At 42.1% G+C, this 16,556-nt stretch overlaps 1 protein-coding gene across 2 annotated transcripts; it reads left to right on the top strand.

Annotated features, from left to right (window-relative positions):
• Positions 1–72: 72 nt before the first annotated feature.
• fggy (FGGY carbohydrate kinase domain containing) lies at positions 73–15,778 on the top strand. Of its 2 annotated transcripts, XM_056293962.1 has the most exons (16): positions 73–193; positions 598–805; positions 1,226–1,337; positions 1,667–1,818; positions 2,148–2,236; positions 2,616–2,731; positions 2,960–3,088; positions 5,162–5,265; positions 6,038–6,145; positions 6,574–6,635; positions 10,913–11,075; positions 12,598–12,672; positions 12,898–13,018; positions 13,678–13,772; positions 14,341–14,402; positions 14,867–15,778. In XM_056293962.1, exons 2-16 carry the CDS (start codon positions 608–610, stop codon positions 14,946–14,948), a joined length of 1,668 nt encoding a protein of 555 aa, XP_056149937.1. In that variant the 5' UTR covers positions 73–193; positions 598–607; the 3' UTR covers positions 14,949–15,778. The 2 variants fall into 2 exon arrangements, with proteins under 2 accessions (XP_056149937.1, XP_056149938.1); XM_056293963.1 differs by lacking the exon at positions 14,341–14,402.
• Positions 15,779–16,556: the final 778 nt, after the last annotated feature.

Raw genomic sequence — 16,556 nt, 5'->3', positions numbered from 1 at the left:
GGTTATAAAAACAACAACAACAACAGATTTGGGGAAAAAAACGACTTTATACGATTTCCAGGAACACGCGACCGAAGACCTTTTTGGCCAACTTCGCTTTCCGTCTCACCGACTTCACTGTGTGGTCCAATGTCCGCCTGTCACCAAAACAGAAATGATGGTCTGCACGGCATACTGAGATTCTGACTTGCGGGTAAGTTTGTGCTCCTGCAGTCGATGTGTAGAACTTTGTGCATTATTTGTGAGAGTTTCTGATGTATTTGTTACGTGTATACTTAGCTCTCCAAGTAACATTATGTCATCTGTCAGTTCTGCGGTAGCATTGTATGATTCTTCAGTTGCACATAGTGAGAACAACGCTACAGCAATGTTAGAGGTAGTCAAAAGAAAAGAGGGAAAAAAGCACCAGCGATAGGCTCCAAAAAGCTACTCAGAATTTTAGTGAAATTTCCCATTTCTAAAGCCATGCGATTATTTTTCTGTTTATACCTTTTTCCATGTATTGCAAAGCACTCTGCGACCTCACTGAGCATGACCTTGTTAATGATCAACACCTAAACCGTGTGTCTCTCCCCCACCAAATTCCTCTTCTTTCAGGTCATCCCAGATGGCGGGGCCTGTACCAGCTGAGTGCTATTACGTTGGTGTGGATGTGGGAACTGCCAGCGTGAGGGCTGCTCTGGTGACCACAGATGGTCACCTGAAATGCAGTGCAGAGGAACACATCAGCATCTGGGAGCCGCAGCCAGACCACTATGTCCAATCCTCCACAGAGATCTGGGGCAAGTGCTGCTGTGTTGTTAAGGTAAAGTGAGTTCAAAGGGCAATCTATTAGTGTAACTGAGGTTATTCATATAAGGCCAAGCTTGCCTTTTTGAATCTTTGCTGGGTATCCGTGTTCGCTTGCTGAACTACATCAGATGTGATGTAGTTTGGCAAGTGAAGTATGTGATGTGATGTAGATAAGTGATCGACATCAGACTGTTGACAGCCTGATGTTGATCACTTATCAAGCGCACAACTAAACAATATTAAGCAATTAACATCAGTTTAACAGCCCCAATTGTCAAACTTCAGCTTTATCTGTTGTTTTAGAGTGCTGAAAACTAATGTATGCTATTCTTATATAGAAGTTCTTGTATTCTGTTTTTACAGCTTATACAACGGAGCAGTTCATTCTTTTAAGCCTATGAAATACATATACTGTGTTTTTAATCTGTTCCAGAGAGTGACTCAGGATGTGGAAAAAAGTCAGGTTCGAGGTATTGGATTTGATGCCACTTGCTCTCTAGTGATCTTAGACAAGAATTTCCAGCCTGTGCCAGTCAACATGGATGGTAACTTAGTTCCTTGCACACAACACTCTCAGATCCTCTTTATTTCATTATAAGTCAATGTCAGGAAGTTCTTCATGCTTAGAGGAACTTTTTCCATGCTCTGTATGATTTTATGATTTTGGTCCAACAAGAGGTATCGATTACATTCTAGTAGATCTTAACTATACTGAGGCATGCACTTCACCATTTGGAAAAGAACAAACTTACCATGGACTAGACTTTCGAGTTCAGCAAACTGTGTCTTTCGGCACCTGTTTGTTTATATTTATAGAAGAATTAAGTTTTGCTTTCACTAACATCCAACCTTTCCTCTCCACATCTGGTCGTAGGTGAGAGACAAAGGAATGTGGTGATGTGGATGGACCACCGTGCTGCGGATCAGGCCGCTCGTATCACCGCTACTGGCCATAAGGTTCTGCGCTGGGTTGGGGGGGTCATGTCACCGGAGATGCAGCCCCCTAAGTTGCTTTGGCTGAAAGAGGTGAGAGGTGACAGGGGTCATCATCAGTCAGTATTGCAGATATTTCACAGTTGTGCTCTGCACTGACTGGTCAGCGTGTGTCCATGCTGTTTATGTTTATGCCCATGCTTTAAATTTTTCCAGCCTAACCACCCTTCTTGTTCTTTGATGGATGCTTTGGGCATCTGATGGATGGATAGCTGTAGGTTTGAAAGTTTAAAAGTGGCAATTGCATGTCAGTAAATATATTACTGTTGAGCCCTGACTTCTGAGTGAGCTCTTTGCTGGTTGTTGTTCAGTTGTTTTTTTGGGGGGGGGTTTCATGCTTGTCCCTCTCATCTCTTTATCAGAATATGAGAGAAAGCTGCTGGAAGGAAGCTGTTCACTTTTTTGACCTTCCAGATTTCCTGTCTTGGAAGGCAACAGGATCTTTGATAAGGTGAGTGTTTGAGGATGATTAGGATGGAGATGATTGCAGTCAAAACTATGACCATTGAGCCTTGAAGAAGATGTACAATATGTACAGCGGATAGTTTTGTAATACATGGAAATAGGTTTACACTTATTAGATGTGCACAAAGAGAATGTTTAACTTTTCTTAAATACAATTTTTTTCAATCATTTTACAATGGTGGGAAAAATGAAGAACATTAACAATGAATACTCCAACTCCCATCTCCACTCTTCCATTGAAACAATTATATGTCTTAAAAGTTGTGATTTTTGTAATTGCCCTTACCTTTGTGTATGGCGAGAATAAGAAGCTTTGCCTCTGTCAATATCTTGCATTTACAATACTGTTCTACAATTTCCTACAGGTCTTTATGTACTCTGGTGTGTAAATGGACCTATTGTCCCCCAGAGGGATGGGATGCCAGTTTTTGGACTGCCATTGGCCTCGAGGACCTCTTAGAAAATAACCATTCCAAAATTGGTCAGAGAAACAGCAGAAATTGTTGCTCCTAAAATTTTTTGAACATTTTCCCCGACTTAATACTAAGTATCCTTCATTCACTACAATGTGTAAACATATAAGACTTAGAATACATTATAAAATATATCACAAAAATTCAGTGATTCACTGATTTTGATTGCTTCTAGTTTATGTACACAATCTTTCCAAATACACTAGAGTGAAGCCATTTTGTTTCTGTGATTGCAGGCAATCTGACGTGTCCTCCCGGGACCCCAGTAGGAGAGGGGCTCACCCAGGAGGCAGCAACTGATTTGGGTTTGGACCCGGGCACAGCGGTGGGTGCCTCCCTTATTGACGCTCATGCTGGAGGCCTAGGTATTGCATAAAACAATTGCTTTTGAACATGTCTTCAGTCTAGACTAGTCCTATACGAAATTAATAAATACATTAAGAAATCTTTTTTTTTTTTGGTTGAAAAATTTCCCCCTTTTTCTCCTCAATTGTACCCGGCCAATTACCCCACTCTTCCAAGCCATCCCGATCACTGCTCTACCTGCCGATCTGGGGAGGGCTGCAGACTACCACATGCCTCCTCCGGTACATGTGGCATCACCAGCTGCTTCTTTTCACCTGACAGAGCGAAATTTTGCCAGGGGGACGTAGCACGTGGGAGGGTCACGCTATTCCCCTCAGTTCCCCATCCCCCCCAAACAGGCACCCCGACTGACCAGAGGAGGTGCTAGTGCAGCGACCAGGACACATACCCACATCCAGCTTCCCACCCTTAGACATGGCCAATTGTGTCTGTAGGGACACCCGAACAAGCTGGAGGTAACACAGGGATTCGAACCGCTGATCCCCATGTTGGTAGGCAACAGAATAGACCACCACACCATCCGGACCTCCCTGAGAAATCTCTTTTGAATAATCATAGTAGCAAAGGAACAATCTAAGACAGTCTCTGTTTATTTTTGTGTGTGTGTCTAATATTATGCCAGTTAGGCATAGAAATATTATTTTGAGTATTAATACTCTTAATGAAAAAAGCACAGAGTAATTTCAAATAATGCTTGGAGATCACGGGCTCATTGCTGCTATTACACCTCCGGGACCACTTTGTAAAGTCCAGAGCGGCAATAGACGAACCCTGTGGCTCAGAAACCAGAGCCTGGCCATCTGGTTTTGTTTAGGCCGTCAAACTTCCCATGAACTCTGCCCTCTGACCCGTGGCTTCTGCCAATCACACATTGTTGAATCAGTCAGAGGTTAAAACACCCTGCACTATTAGTTGTTGAGGATGACACATGACGCGCACCCCTGGCCTCGGCTTGTGGGTGTACCTCCCACTTTCAAACTCAAACCAGTTTGGAAAACATTATTCCAGCAGTTAGTGTCACCACTAAAGTCCACATGAAGGTCGCCAAACCACTTGAAAGTACCAATGAACTTTTGATCCATGAGGAAGATTGATTTATCCTCGTTGGGGTTCTACCCTGTGTTTTGTAAATGTTGCACCAGGGTCTTCCACACTTACGCCACAGAATACAAAATCAAGGTGGATGGATGTAGGTGTATATGTGAAGGTTAACTTCATGCTGCAGCTGTGACTCATATTGCCTTTATTTTCATTTATGTAATGTGACCATGATTTTTTTACAACATGATTACACCATTTTATCTTGTCTAAGTCACACAAATATGACATCTGCCCTTCCGAAACCTTTTTTTTTTTTGCCTAGCCAACCCCTCAATGAACTGGTCTCTTAGCATTTCTTTCTCTGTGGGTGAACTGTCCCTTGGCTGTTTACTTACAGAACTTAAGATTTGAGACAAGGCATGGGAGTAATCACGGAAGGTCCTCACCATCAAACTACTTACGAGTGTAGCAAGTCTGCAAGAGCTGGGTAGCTGGATAAAGTTTTAATAAAAGTGTCCATTATAGTACATGGGCAGCACGGTGGTGCAGTGGGTAGTACGGTCACCTCACAGCAAGAAGGTCCTGGATTTGAACCCCGGGGTAGTCCAACCTTGGGGGTCGTCCCAGGTCATCCTCTGTGTGGAGTTTACATGTTCTCCCTGTGTCTGCGTGGGTTTCCTCCGGGTGCTCCAGTTTCCTCCCACAGTCCAAAGACATGTAGGTCACGTGAATCAGCCGTACTAAATTGTCCTTAGGTGTGAATGTATGTGTGTGTGTGTGCGTGTTGGCCCTATGATGGACTGGCGGCCTGTCTAGGGTGTCTCCCCGCCTGCCACCCAGTGACTGCTAGGATAGTCTGCAGTATCCCCGCGACCCTGAGCAAGATAAGCGGTTTGGATAATGGATGGCCATGATTTATTTATTTATTTATTTTTAAAACCTGGACATCTGAATTGTAAATCCCCCCCCCCCCCCGCTCCCTTGACAGATATTTACACCAAAAAAAATGTCCTTTTTAAAATATTTTTTAGGTGTGATAGGTGCAGATGTGAAAGGCTTTCATCTTCCATGTGAGAGTCATCCCATCACGTCTCGCATGGCGGTGATCTGTGGGACTTCATCCTGTCACATGGCAGTAAGTGGTTTGAACTTTAAAGGTTCCCAATTTTGTAACTTATGTCAAGTGTTGCTCTGAAACAAAGGAGTAGACATAGTAAAGTGGCAAACTGTAACATAAAATAATTCTGAGTAGTTAAGAAGCCCATACACATTACTTGTCCTTTACATCAGTCTGTGATTAATGTAAGGTCAACAAATCACTTCCAGTATGGGATTACATGCCAAATATTATACAGGGGCCTTTTAGATTATTAAATAGGACAGACATGTCATCCATCAAGATAAGTGAGACAAGTCGTCTTTTCCGCTTTACTGTGATGATAACAGTACTCTGAATTACATGTTATTTTTTTAATCTTGCTAATACGTGGGAGTGAGATATATTATATAGATAAGGGGATAGTTTCCACTATCTACATGTGTCAGATCTTTGAAATCTGCAGCAGGATGTCATTGCATGTCGAGTTAAAATACCCTGCTCACCTAAACTGCATTAACTGCATGCTTGTGTATTCAGTTCAATTCAATTCAATTTTATTGTCATTAAAAACAATGTGCAGGCACATGTTAAAAATGAAATGAGGGCTGTGGCTTCACCAAACAGTGCAAGACAGACACAGACAAACACAGCAAACACAGTATAAGATATACACACATGAAGACCAAAAGCTAAAAATAAGTTAAAAAAAAATGTATATACCAAATGTGAATGTAGATGTGTCAATATACCAAATAGTGTTAAGTGATAACAAGTGCCTCTTTTTCTGTCTTACTTTCATGTGCATCAGATCAGCCAGCAGCCTCTGTTTGTCCCGGGGGTGTGGGGGCCCTACCTGTCTGCCATGGTGCCTGGCTTTTGGCTCAACGAAGGAGGTCAGAGTGCTACAGGAAGGCTGGTCAGTCCACTAGCCTCTTGCCATTGTTGGTCGTAATGGATAGAGTACTAAAATTTATGATGTCGTTGTTGGCCACAGTTACACAGACTTAAGGTCATATACTGATTTTAAGCCATTGTGTGATTGTAGACCTCTCACTTATGCATGCCATTTAATGATTAAAAAATGTCCCTCCCCATGCAATCTTTCCTTGATAGTCCTTTATCCCACATTTATTTTGTCGCAGAAACTTCTGAAAACTTGATGACGGTGTTCTCAGCATGGTGTGTAAATGACCTTTGATCAACCCCACCGGCTATTAGATGCAGCATACCTCCATAACTGATATGATACCCGCCCCCGCATTGCCTTTCACCTCTAATCCTGTATTATTTATCTTTTTTTTCTGTGACCTTTCACCTATGACACTATATCACTCCTCCCTTTAGATTGACCACATGGTGAAGGGTCATGCAGCCTACGCCCAGCTCCAGGAACAGGAACAGCAGAGGTCAGCTAAAGCTTCTAGGGTGGGGTTTCCTGAAGTTGTTTGGGTACTACAGTCACCTTTGTTTATCTGACTTAAAATGCAATTTTCTTAAACTTAAGGAGACTTTGAATCATTGTAAGGATGTTATGCCTTACCCCAAATTCTCAGCGCTTTTTATTCTGCAGCTGCTGGAGACCAGTTGTTGGTTGACAGTTTGGCGCATCCCATGAACTTTGGGATGTCACTTTTAATTCTCGTCAAATCAAGCCTGAATTACCACAAATTCGCAGTATTGAACTACAATGACACAATGATGAATATTTGCTACTCCACTGGATAAAATCTGAAAATCCTCCTTATCAGAAGTCCATTTTCCAAGTTACACTTATGGATCAATGCACCCAGTAGGACTGTTTGGAATTATTTCAGTGACTGTGATCTAGTCTTCTGACTGAATCCTTATGCAAACCTTCCTTTTATAATGACCATTTCATTTTCAAAAAGTTTAATTTCAAACACATGCCCATGCAGATCTACCTCTTCTGTGTGGATCACAGTAGTCAGGAATTACTCACCCGTTGATTCTGGAATTACTTGTCCACCAAACTAAATGTAGACCATGCTGTCATCATTTGCATCATTTTCTATCTGTAACAGCTCCTCAATTGGTCAAGTCATATTTTTGCTCTTGGGCATTTTAGCTTTTTTTCTTCATTACTGGACATTTATGTTTTGATATCAAAGAAGGTTGAATCAGTTCATCTGGATACAACGTTTATTGACAGATAAGTTTCATCACTCAACTAAGTGACATCTTCAGTCTAAACTGACTGCAGGTATCCCCACCCTTATAAAAAATACAGCTGCATAATGAGCGAAACCAACGACCACTTTCATATGCAAATATGGGTGTGACCACTAACTAGTTTCAGTGGCCATGTGTACTATTCACAGAGGATTAGAGAATATTGCAATCACAGCATTGTAAGGGCCCAGACACACCAGACTGACTAGTGGCGACAAAGGGCGACTGTTGCGTCGCCTCACGTCACCTACTGTCTGGACCAAAAAGTAGCACTTGAACACACTGCAAAGACTACAGCTGATGGCCAAAACTAGCATATACGTTCTGCACTGATTCACTAAGCTGAACAGCCAATCAGAGTGATCTCTCTCACCAACGAGTTCCGCCGATTCAACATGCTGAATCGGCTGAAAAACTGCCAACAGGTGTCAGACTAATGCCGACGGTGTCGGACACACCGCAAAAACTAGGTTCACAGATGCTCACCGACGGCCCGACATTGGCCAATGACCGACCGTCAGTCTGGTGTGTCAGAGCCCTAAGATGGCGACAGATGTATAACGACCGAAACCAATGACCAGTTTAATATGCAAATATATTTTTTTCTACTACTTTATTTATCCCCCATGGGGAAATTCTTTCTCTGCATTTAACCCATCCTATCTGTGTAGCTAGGAGCAGTGGGCAGCTGCCGTGCAGTGCCCGGGGACCAACTCTTGTTCGACTTTCCATTGCCTCAGTCAGGGACACAGACAGGAGTATCAACCCTAACATGCATGTCTTTTTGATGGTGGGGGAAACCAGAGCACCCAGAGAAAACCCACCACAGACACGGGGAGAACATGCAAACTCCACACTAAGGACAACCTAGGATGACCCCAAGGTTGGACAACCCCGGGGTTCAAACTCAGGACCTTCTTGCATGAGGCGACAGCGCTAACCACTGGGCCACTGTGCTGCCTGGGTGTGACCATTAACTAGAGTTTTGATGGCCATGTGTACAATTCACAGAGGTTGGGAATGTTTGCAATCACAGCATTGTAAGATGGCGACAGATGTACTCTTAGCCCCCCCCCCCCACGATTCTGGGATGGTCGTTACCTCTTAACATAGATGGCCTCTTTGACTCCTTGTTCAAACCATAATTCCTCCCTATCAAGTATGTGCACATCCTCATCCCTGAAAGATTATACCCCAAACCTCTGAAAATAGTACACATGGCCATTGAAACTCTAGTTAGTGGTCACACCCATATTTGCATATGAAACTGGTCGTTGGTTTTGGTCGTTATGCAACTGTATTGTACTGTATTGTTTATAAGGGGTGGAGATACCTGCAGTCAGCTTAGACTGAAGATGCCACTGAAACGTATCTGTCAATAAACTTTGTATCCAGATGAACTGATTCAACCCTCTTTGGTTTTCTTACCTGGATTATTGAGCATACATCAAGACATTGTATTTTGATGCAATATAAACATGTTAATAGTTAATCAGAAATGTCTAGAATTCCCTGTAATGGACTGGCGGCCTGTCCAGGGTGTCTCCCCGCCTGCCGCCCAATGACTGCTGGGATAGGTCCAGCATCCCCGCGACTCTGAGCAGGATAAGCGGTTTTGATAATGGATGGATGGATGGACATGTCTAGAAGTTTTTTAATGTATGAGTCTTGAAAGTAAACAAGAAGTTGATCGTAGTTCACAAGCCAGCAAATCATTCACTGCTGGTTTAGCACAGGAGAACTGGAGGAACACTTGATGAACCAAAAATAATTCACCTTATTCACCTCGCCGCCACGTAAAAGTACCATAGTCTCCAATGTTAAAACTCCACCATAGAAATACAATTTCAAGAGTGGGATTAATCACAGTCATAGCTATAAATCATCTCAGTAGCTATAATAAAAGACTTTCCATGGCTGAGCTGTTTTCTTACTGTTGTTTTATGAATTAAAGTCAATCAGCAGAGCAGCCATTCGCCTTCATTCATTTTAAATCCTGAAAACTGCAACAGTTAAACACATTTGATGTCTTTTCAATAAGGGCTTTGAGATTATGATAGCCTGATCTCTATCATTTCATATTAGACTTGGTCGCTTTCATGTGAGGGTCCGCCTTGGAGGCTGTACATCCACAGACTGACAGGCAAAACATTTTTATTAGGTACACTAGAAGAACCCTGCTACAATGTAGCGGTTTGGTTATCCACCCGTCTAAATCTCCCTCCTCTTCATCCTGCCAGCTAACCGCCTTCCCCCCTGCCCCTAACCCCCCCCCACTCCAACTCCCTCCCCCCAAATGCTCAGAATCATCTGAAATGCCGAGAAAAGTGGTTTACCCCCCACCACTCCAACTCCCTCCCCACAAATGCTCAGAATCATCTGAAATGCCGAGAAAAGTGGTTTTTTGCCATTTTTAGAAAAATGCATATTTTGCATAATTATGCATAATTTTAATTTTCTGGGATTTTTCCCTTACTCTCTGAGACAATACCTACCACCTCCAAAAAGAATTAGGATCATAAATGCTTTAGTTTTCGGTCCCGCTATCTACACTAACACCACACACACACACACATTACAAAAATATATGAGTAGATTTGAGTGCTGCATATTAAAACTATATTTTTCCATAATTCCAGTTCAATTGACTTTGGCATGGTGTAAAAGTCTCAATGGCAGGAACAGCACTAATTTTTCTGTCTGTCTGCATGTATTTCTCTTCTCACAGTAGACGAAAAAAGGGTTTGTTGTCAAGATTGAACACTTGAAGGGGAGATACTTAGACTGCTTTTATTTGTCATTGCCTTATATGCATGTCTCATACATACAAGGGAATGAAATTACGTTTCACATGGACCTCAGTGCCACATAAAAACAAATAACACACAGTAAATATTAAAAACAAAGTGCATTAAAAACAAAAATTACTTCACAGACCTAAACATCATGGACATGGACAGTGAGTAAGAAGGTCAAAAAGTCATTTTATTGAAGGTCTAAGTGTTCAGGCTGTTGAGGAACCTCACAGCCTGAGGAATGAAACTGTTGCAGTCTGGTAGAGGCAGCATGGATGCTCCGGTACCTCCTTCCAGGTGCACCATGCATCATAGATGGCCTGGATGGATGGGAGAGCAGTTCCTATGAACTTTCCAGCTGTCTTCACTATCCGCTGTAGGGATTTGCGGTCGGAGGCCTTGCAGTACAAGGTGCATACATACACCTGGTGGAGATCTGCACTCTACTGAGTGCACTCCTCTAGTTGAAGATGTAATATCTCAAACAATTGGTTGCCATGCAAAATAAGGGAGGGGCCTATTTCTGGTGATTCCCCATATTATGAAATTATTAACAATATCTCATCAGACCTGACCACAGCATGAGACAGAAACCTAGATTTTCTTTCCCGGGCAGAAAATATACAACAGTCCAAAATTTCTAGGCATTTCCGTCAAAGCCGTTTTCACTTCATAACATTGTCCATTTGTCCATCAAGATCTTCCTTATCTGGTGAGAACGTCTACACCTACCTCAACAACCACCTGTCTTCAATGACGAAGGCCCATTATACTGTTGACCAGCTGGGTTCCAGTCTACACCTGTGGCCCGACTTCCATGGAAATCGGTCCCCGCTGGCTGATCCCACCTTAAAGGGCATGGTGAGAGATTCAGAAAAACTTAAGAGAAAGTGAAGCCACTGTAATCAGCTACATTCCCAATGTAGCCTGAGGACGTGTTCTTAGGGCTGAATGATGGAAAAAAAATTGACATTGTGATATTTTTGTCTTTAGTGGTATGTATTGCAATGTTGAAGAAAAACAGGAGTTACATAATTTCGCCAGATATACATGCATGATGATTTCAGGGGGGAGGAAATGAGGTTGACTTAGCATGACGTCATTGTATTTAGTCAGTACTCACCCATCAGTCCAGGCTGGTCCATGATCAACACAATATTAATTGTGCTTTTTGCCAACCCTTAAAGAATGGTGCTCGTCTGTGAATAAGTATACGAAGAAGGGCGGTTTCTAGATAGGATTCAGGATGTTACAGCAGGCTTCATATCGCTTTCCTCCAGTTTGAGATATAACATTACACTTCAAGCTACAATATCACCTCAGGGAATTAACATGACAAAATAGAGTCTTTATTGCAAAAAATACAAAGCTTTTAGAGTACAAACTTTTAAATGACCATAATTGGAAAAGAAATAGACGGCAGCTATACATTCGTTTCCTGGGAGGTTTTTAAATAAATAGAATTAACTAAACGACAAACCTCATTTACATGACCTTGCTAGTTTTTGTTTTCCATCAAGTAGTAAAAATGTTTTAGCAGAACATGAATGATGGCCCCAATTTGCCTTATATTATATATATTGCATCCTCTGCAGTGTGACTACTGCAGTTCATTGCGATGTCGATGCTGAAATGATATATTGTTCATCCCTAATAAGCTCTGCTGATGCAGTTCCAGCCAAAAGACTGAGTATTGGTTAATGTAGTTTAGACTACATCACTGAAGACTTGAAACGGAGCCAGGCGCCTTAATGCCTCAGCTATATCAGATGCAAAGCTGTGAAGTTACCATCGCTTTATTGTAAGACGATATATAAGCCCATGGCATGGTGGTGCTGCTGTCGCCTCACAGCAAAAAGGTCCTGGGTTCAAACCCTGGGGTTGTCCAACGTAGTGGGTTGTCCCTGGTCGTCCTCAGTGTGGAGTTTGTATGTTCTCCCCGTGTCTGCGGTGGGTTTTCCCTGGGTGATCCGGTTTCCCCCACCATCAAAAAGACATGCATGTTAGGGTTAGTACTCTTGTCTGTGCCCCTGACCGAGACATGTCAAGAAGAACTGGAGTTGGTCCTTGGGTGCTGCACGGTGGCTGCCCACTGCTCCTAGCTACACAGCTAGGATGGGTTAAATGCAGAGAAGAATTTCTCCACGGGGATTAATAGAGTATATCAACAAAAAAAAAGCCATCCCACTATTTCATGGTGCATACCACTTCTGCAAATGCTATCTTAATGACCAAACTTTTACTGTGTTTTACATTCTCAGCTGGATAGTTTGTGTGTGATTAGACATCAAATTTTCACATGTGCGAATTCACGAGTAGTCTAATGTGATATTTAAACAGTCAGACAATGGAAATAACATGACGGGTAAATTTTGTTTCGTAGGTGGTCGGCCTGACTCTGTCCCAGACCCTAGATGACCTGGCCCTGCTCTATTTGGCCACTGTGCAAGCTGTTGCTGTGAGTTTACTGTTCAGCATTTCACAATGCATGCAACTTGATTGATTGATTGATTGAATGCATGCTTGTTATATTCCACTTTAGCACCTTTTATACTGCTAGTTAATACTGCGCCTCTAAGGTGCTGTGTACATCTTGGCGCACTAAGCCATGATGAGAAGGTTGAACCTGGTTTCATGTTGTAAGTCCCCCCTCCTCCTTCCTTGTCTTCTCCTCTGGTTTCAGCTCGGTACTCGACATATTCTTGAGGCCATGAAGGAGGCAGGACATGACATTACAACACTCTTCCTGTGTGGTGGATTAAGCAAAAATCCACTGTTTGTACAAATTCACGCCAACGCTACAGGTGTGGAATGGCTGTAAATTGGGACTAAAGCTGTCGATAGTATTTAACAAAGGGAATTGCAAATTAGTTGAAGGAAAATTTTTGAGCTTCAGAGTGAATCTTATAGAATGATGTAGAGCTTCAGTATTAAAAGATATTTGGTTATATTTTTTGATTTTTCAAATTCACAAAAAAAACCCTCTCAAATTTATAATTTTCACTTGTTTGTATTTAATATTATTCAGATAATTAATTCAGATAATGTTATTTAATATTATGTATTTAATATTACTATTATCATTGTATTTATTTTATTCAGTAATGACTGCTGGGATAGGCTCCAGCATCCCTGCGGTTAAGGATAAGCGGTTTGGATAATGATACATAGAATAGGTGGGGTTTTTTTGTGATAATATTACTCAAGATAAACTATGAAACTTAGTAACTCTCAAACCCCAAAAAAATGTGTACAATTTTGGGAAATGAATATGCACATGAAAGACGTCTCCTGATGTGTCTTGTTTTTTTTGTTTTTTTTTGGAGGTAGGTTTGTGCATGCCTTGCATCAACACTAAAAAGGCCAAAACCGTTAACAGCCATCACAAGACTCCCTGTCTTTCAGCTGTACAGATAGCTTTTATTTCTTAATTTGACTCTCGCTTGGTGTTTTGCATATCCAGGCCTGCCCGTTGTTCTGCCTGAGCAGACAGAAGCCGTGCTGGTAGGAGCAGCAGTCCTGGGTGCATGTGCATCACAAGACTACAGCAGTATACAGGTGGAGCGTGACACACACACACACACACACACACACACACACACACCGCAGAGTAGATATTAATAATTGATGCCGTGCTTCCACCCTCTGGAATGGAACCAGGAGTAGAATGCACTGCTATTCTTGCTTTTGTCTCAAGAGAGAGACAGACTCCTATCTTTAAGTTTGCAAGATGGAAAAAGGGATAATCTGTCACTAGGTCAGGGTATCGCTCATTGACACGTATGTCTTGCAGGCTATAGCAGAGTTATGACAAGCCCTTAAGCCAGATTCTGCTAAAAATAAGAAGTCATTGTTTAGGCTGGGCTGCACCTGTCAACTGATTTTCAGTCATAACTATCTAAGCAGTTGCTGTGGTCTGATCTTTGAAGTGGGACAGCGAATTGCTTTGCTTTCATAGATTTAGACAGGGCAGACGCCCTGCACTGCATAAGTTAAGTCTCAGTCATGTAGGTACTACTGGTGTTGCCTTATGCTCATACTGAAACTAGGTCATAGGGGCTCTGATGCTGAAGACACATGGTATGATTTATTGAGTCAATTTTTTTTTTATAATGCATGTCCCTAGGAAGCAATGGAGAAAATGGCCAAAGTGGGAAAAGTTGTTCAGCCTGACCATGAATGCCAGCGGTGAGACGGCATACAAACTGGCTTCAACCAAAATCCACATCCTTGAAAATATTTTATAGACAACGTAAATGAAATAGATCACAGGAATTAGAAATTGCTCCATCCCATGTAGCTAGAACTTACCGTCACAATTGCAGAATAATTATAGCTGTAGCAAAATGTCATATTTAATGTAAATTATAGATTTTTTAACAGAAACTGTTGATGTGAAATGCTACTTTTAAGACATTTTTTATTTCATCTGCATTTTTATTTTTATTTTTTCTCATATTGACTAGTTAAATTTGAGCTGTGGCCTACTGCAAAAGACGGTGTTCAGTTTTTATATTTTGTTAGTGTTTTGTAAAACCTATATTCCAAAATATTATGTATATGATTTATAATTTGCCATTTGTATATGATTTATAATTTGCCATTTGAAATGTCTGACACCTAAATGCAGCAATTGTGTGTTCTTTGCTCAGTCTCTATGACAGGAAATACAAGGTTTTCCTGCGCCTCTTCGCCCACCAGAGGGAGTACCAGGCCCTCATGAGTGACAGATGACATCCGGTTGGCGAGCGAGGCCGAGTTGGAGCCGAGTTTCTCCAGCAGCGGGGATGATGAGTGTACACACTGGGAACATTTCACTACATGACAAACTTCATTAACTTTGATATCAGAGAAATAAAATGCTGTTGATTTTCACAAAACATCCGGGGTCAAATTACTCTTAGATTTTCCCTTTTGTCAGAAGTAAGTTGGTGGAGTGTTTGATAGGTTAGTGAATTTTACACCTTGGATGTATGCGATTTAAGGCATGCAGGTCTTCCAAAAGTAGACAGCGGTGGAAAAACCTCATAATAAGACCTTGCTGCAGGATGGAAATTGTGACGTAATCGATTTTGCTAGCAAGACCATTTAGATCAGCTGGTTCAGTGCTGTGTAATAATATGGAGGATATAAAAAATGACTGTTGATTTATCTACAGATTGCAGATTGTACACTACATTCTTATTTTATGGCCTACTGTTAACTGAGCCACACTAATGCTTGGTACCAGTCTCTAAGAGCGCTCTGAAAATTCAAGTACTATACATGTTATGTTAAAATGTTTTTATTAAAAATATTTAAAAAAAATTGCTTTGTTTTCACAGTCACCAAAAGTTAAAGATGCTGTGCATAAGGTCAACAAATCAAAGCAACTAAGAAAAACAAATAAAGGTTGAGGATACGTGTTAGCCAATATCTGCCGTTTTCAAACATCCTGTGTCGACATTGTTCCCTTCGATGGCTGCACAGGTTGCTGATGACTGCAAGTGTGAGCAAAGGTTTTTTTTTTTGGGGGGGGCGTTCTGTCAAACCACAACAAAAGCAACTCGCCTGCTTCTGTGTACTTTTCAGTGTAGATGTCGTGTGGGGATTCTTGAGATTTTTTCTTTTTCTTTGTTTCAACCTGTGCCATTCAGTGGACCCTGCAGATATTTACCAGTCGTATATTACGCTTCAAGAAAGCCGTAGCATGACGTGTGGCACCTTCTAATAGGTTTCTTGTATGGTTTTGATAAGACAACTGACAATCTAGATTTCACCCCTAGTCTTAATCTGATCCTCAAACATCTCGTTCTTATCCTTTCGCACTTCCTGTCCCTCTTTTTCATGCCGCTGCTGTCCTCAGATTCTCCTGCCTGTCAATCATAGTGAGACGTTTGTTCCCAGGGGTGCCCTGGATCAAAGGCAACCATCGCTACTGATGTCACGGCGGTGAGTGGAATGCCAAATCCCACACAGCTGAGTTAACAGACGGCTTCAGACGGAAACGGAAGCTACTGTTCAGATGAACAGGTGAAGGATGAGAGGGTGATTGGCTTCGTTAGCTCTGGCCAGCAATAGACAACACATGCTACTGGCCAACGGCGTCCAGAATTGATACCGGGTTCAGTGTGACCCCCCCCCCCCACCGACCCCATTCACCTTGTTACAGCAACACACAGTCAACAACATATTCTTCTCTGGCATAATATATCCCCCTTCCCCTTTTTTCTCCCCAATTGTTCCTGTCCAATTACCCCACTCTTCCAAGCCATCCCGAGCTCTGCTCCACCCCCTCTGCCGATCCGGGGAGGGCTGCAGACTACCAGATGTCTCCTCGTATACATGTGGAGTTGCCCGCCA

The sequence above is a fragment of the Lampris incognitus genome, chromosome 14, assembly GCF_029633865.1.
Source record: "Lampris incognitus isolate fLamInc1 chromosome 14, fLamInc1.hap2, whole genome shotgun sequence".
In the NCBI taxonomy this organism is placed as follows: Eukaryota; Metazoa; Chordata; class Actinopteri; order Lampriformes; family Lampridae; genus Lampris; species Lampris incognitus.
This window is presented reverse-complemented; position numbering and strand designations above follow the sequence as displayed.

What these genes read in the sequence shown, in the direction of transcription:
- fggy (XM_056293962.1), top strand. Translation starts at nt 608, where the DNA reads ATGGCGGGGCCTGTACCAGCTGAGTGCTATTACGTTGGTGTGGATGTG. An exon ending in CAGGAACAGGAACAGCAGAG is followed by an intron (nt 6,636 to 10,912) that starts GTCAGCTAAAGC and finishes TTGTCCATCAAG; the next exon opens with ATCTTCCTTATCTGGTGAGA. An exon ending in CCTGACCATGAATGCCAGCG is followed by an intron (nt 14,403 to 14,866) that starts GTGAGACGGCAT and finishes TTCTTTGCTCAG; the next exon opens with TCTCTATGACAGGAAATACA.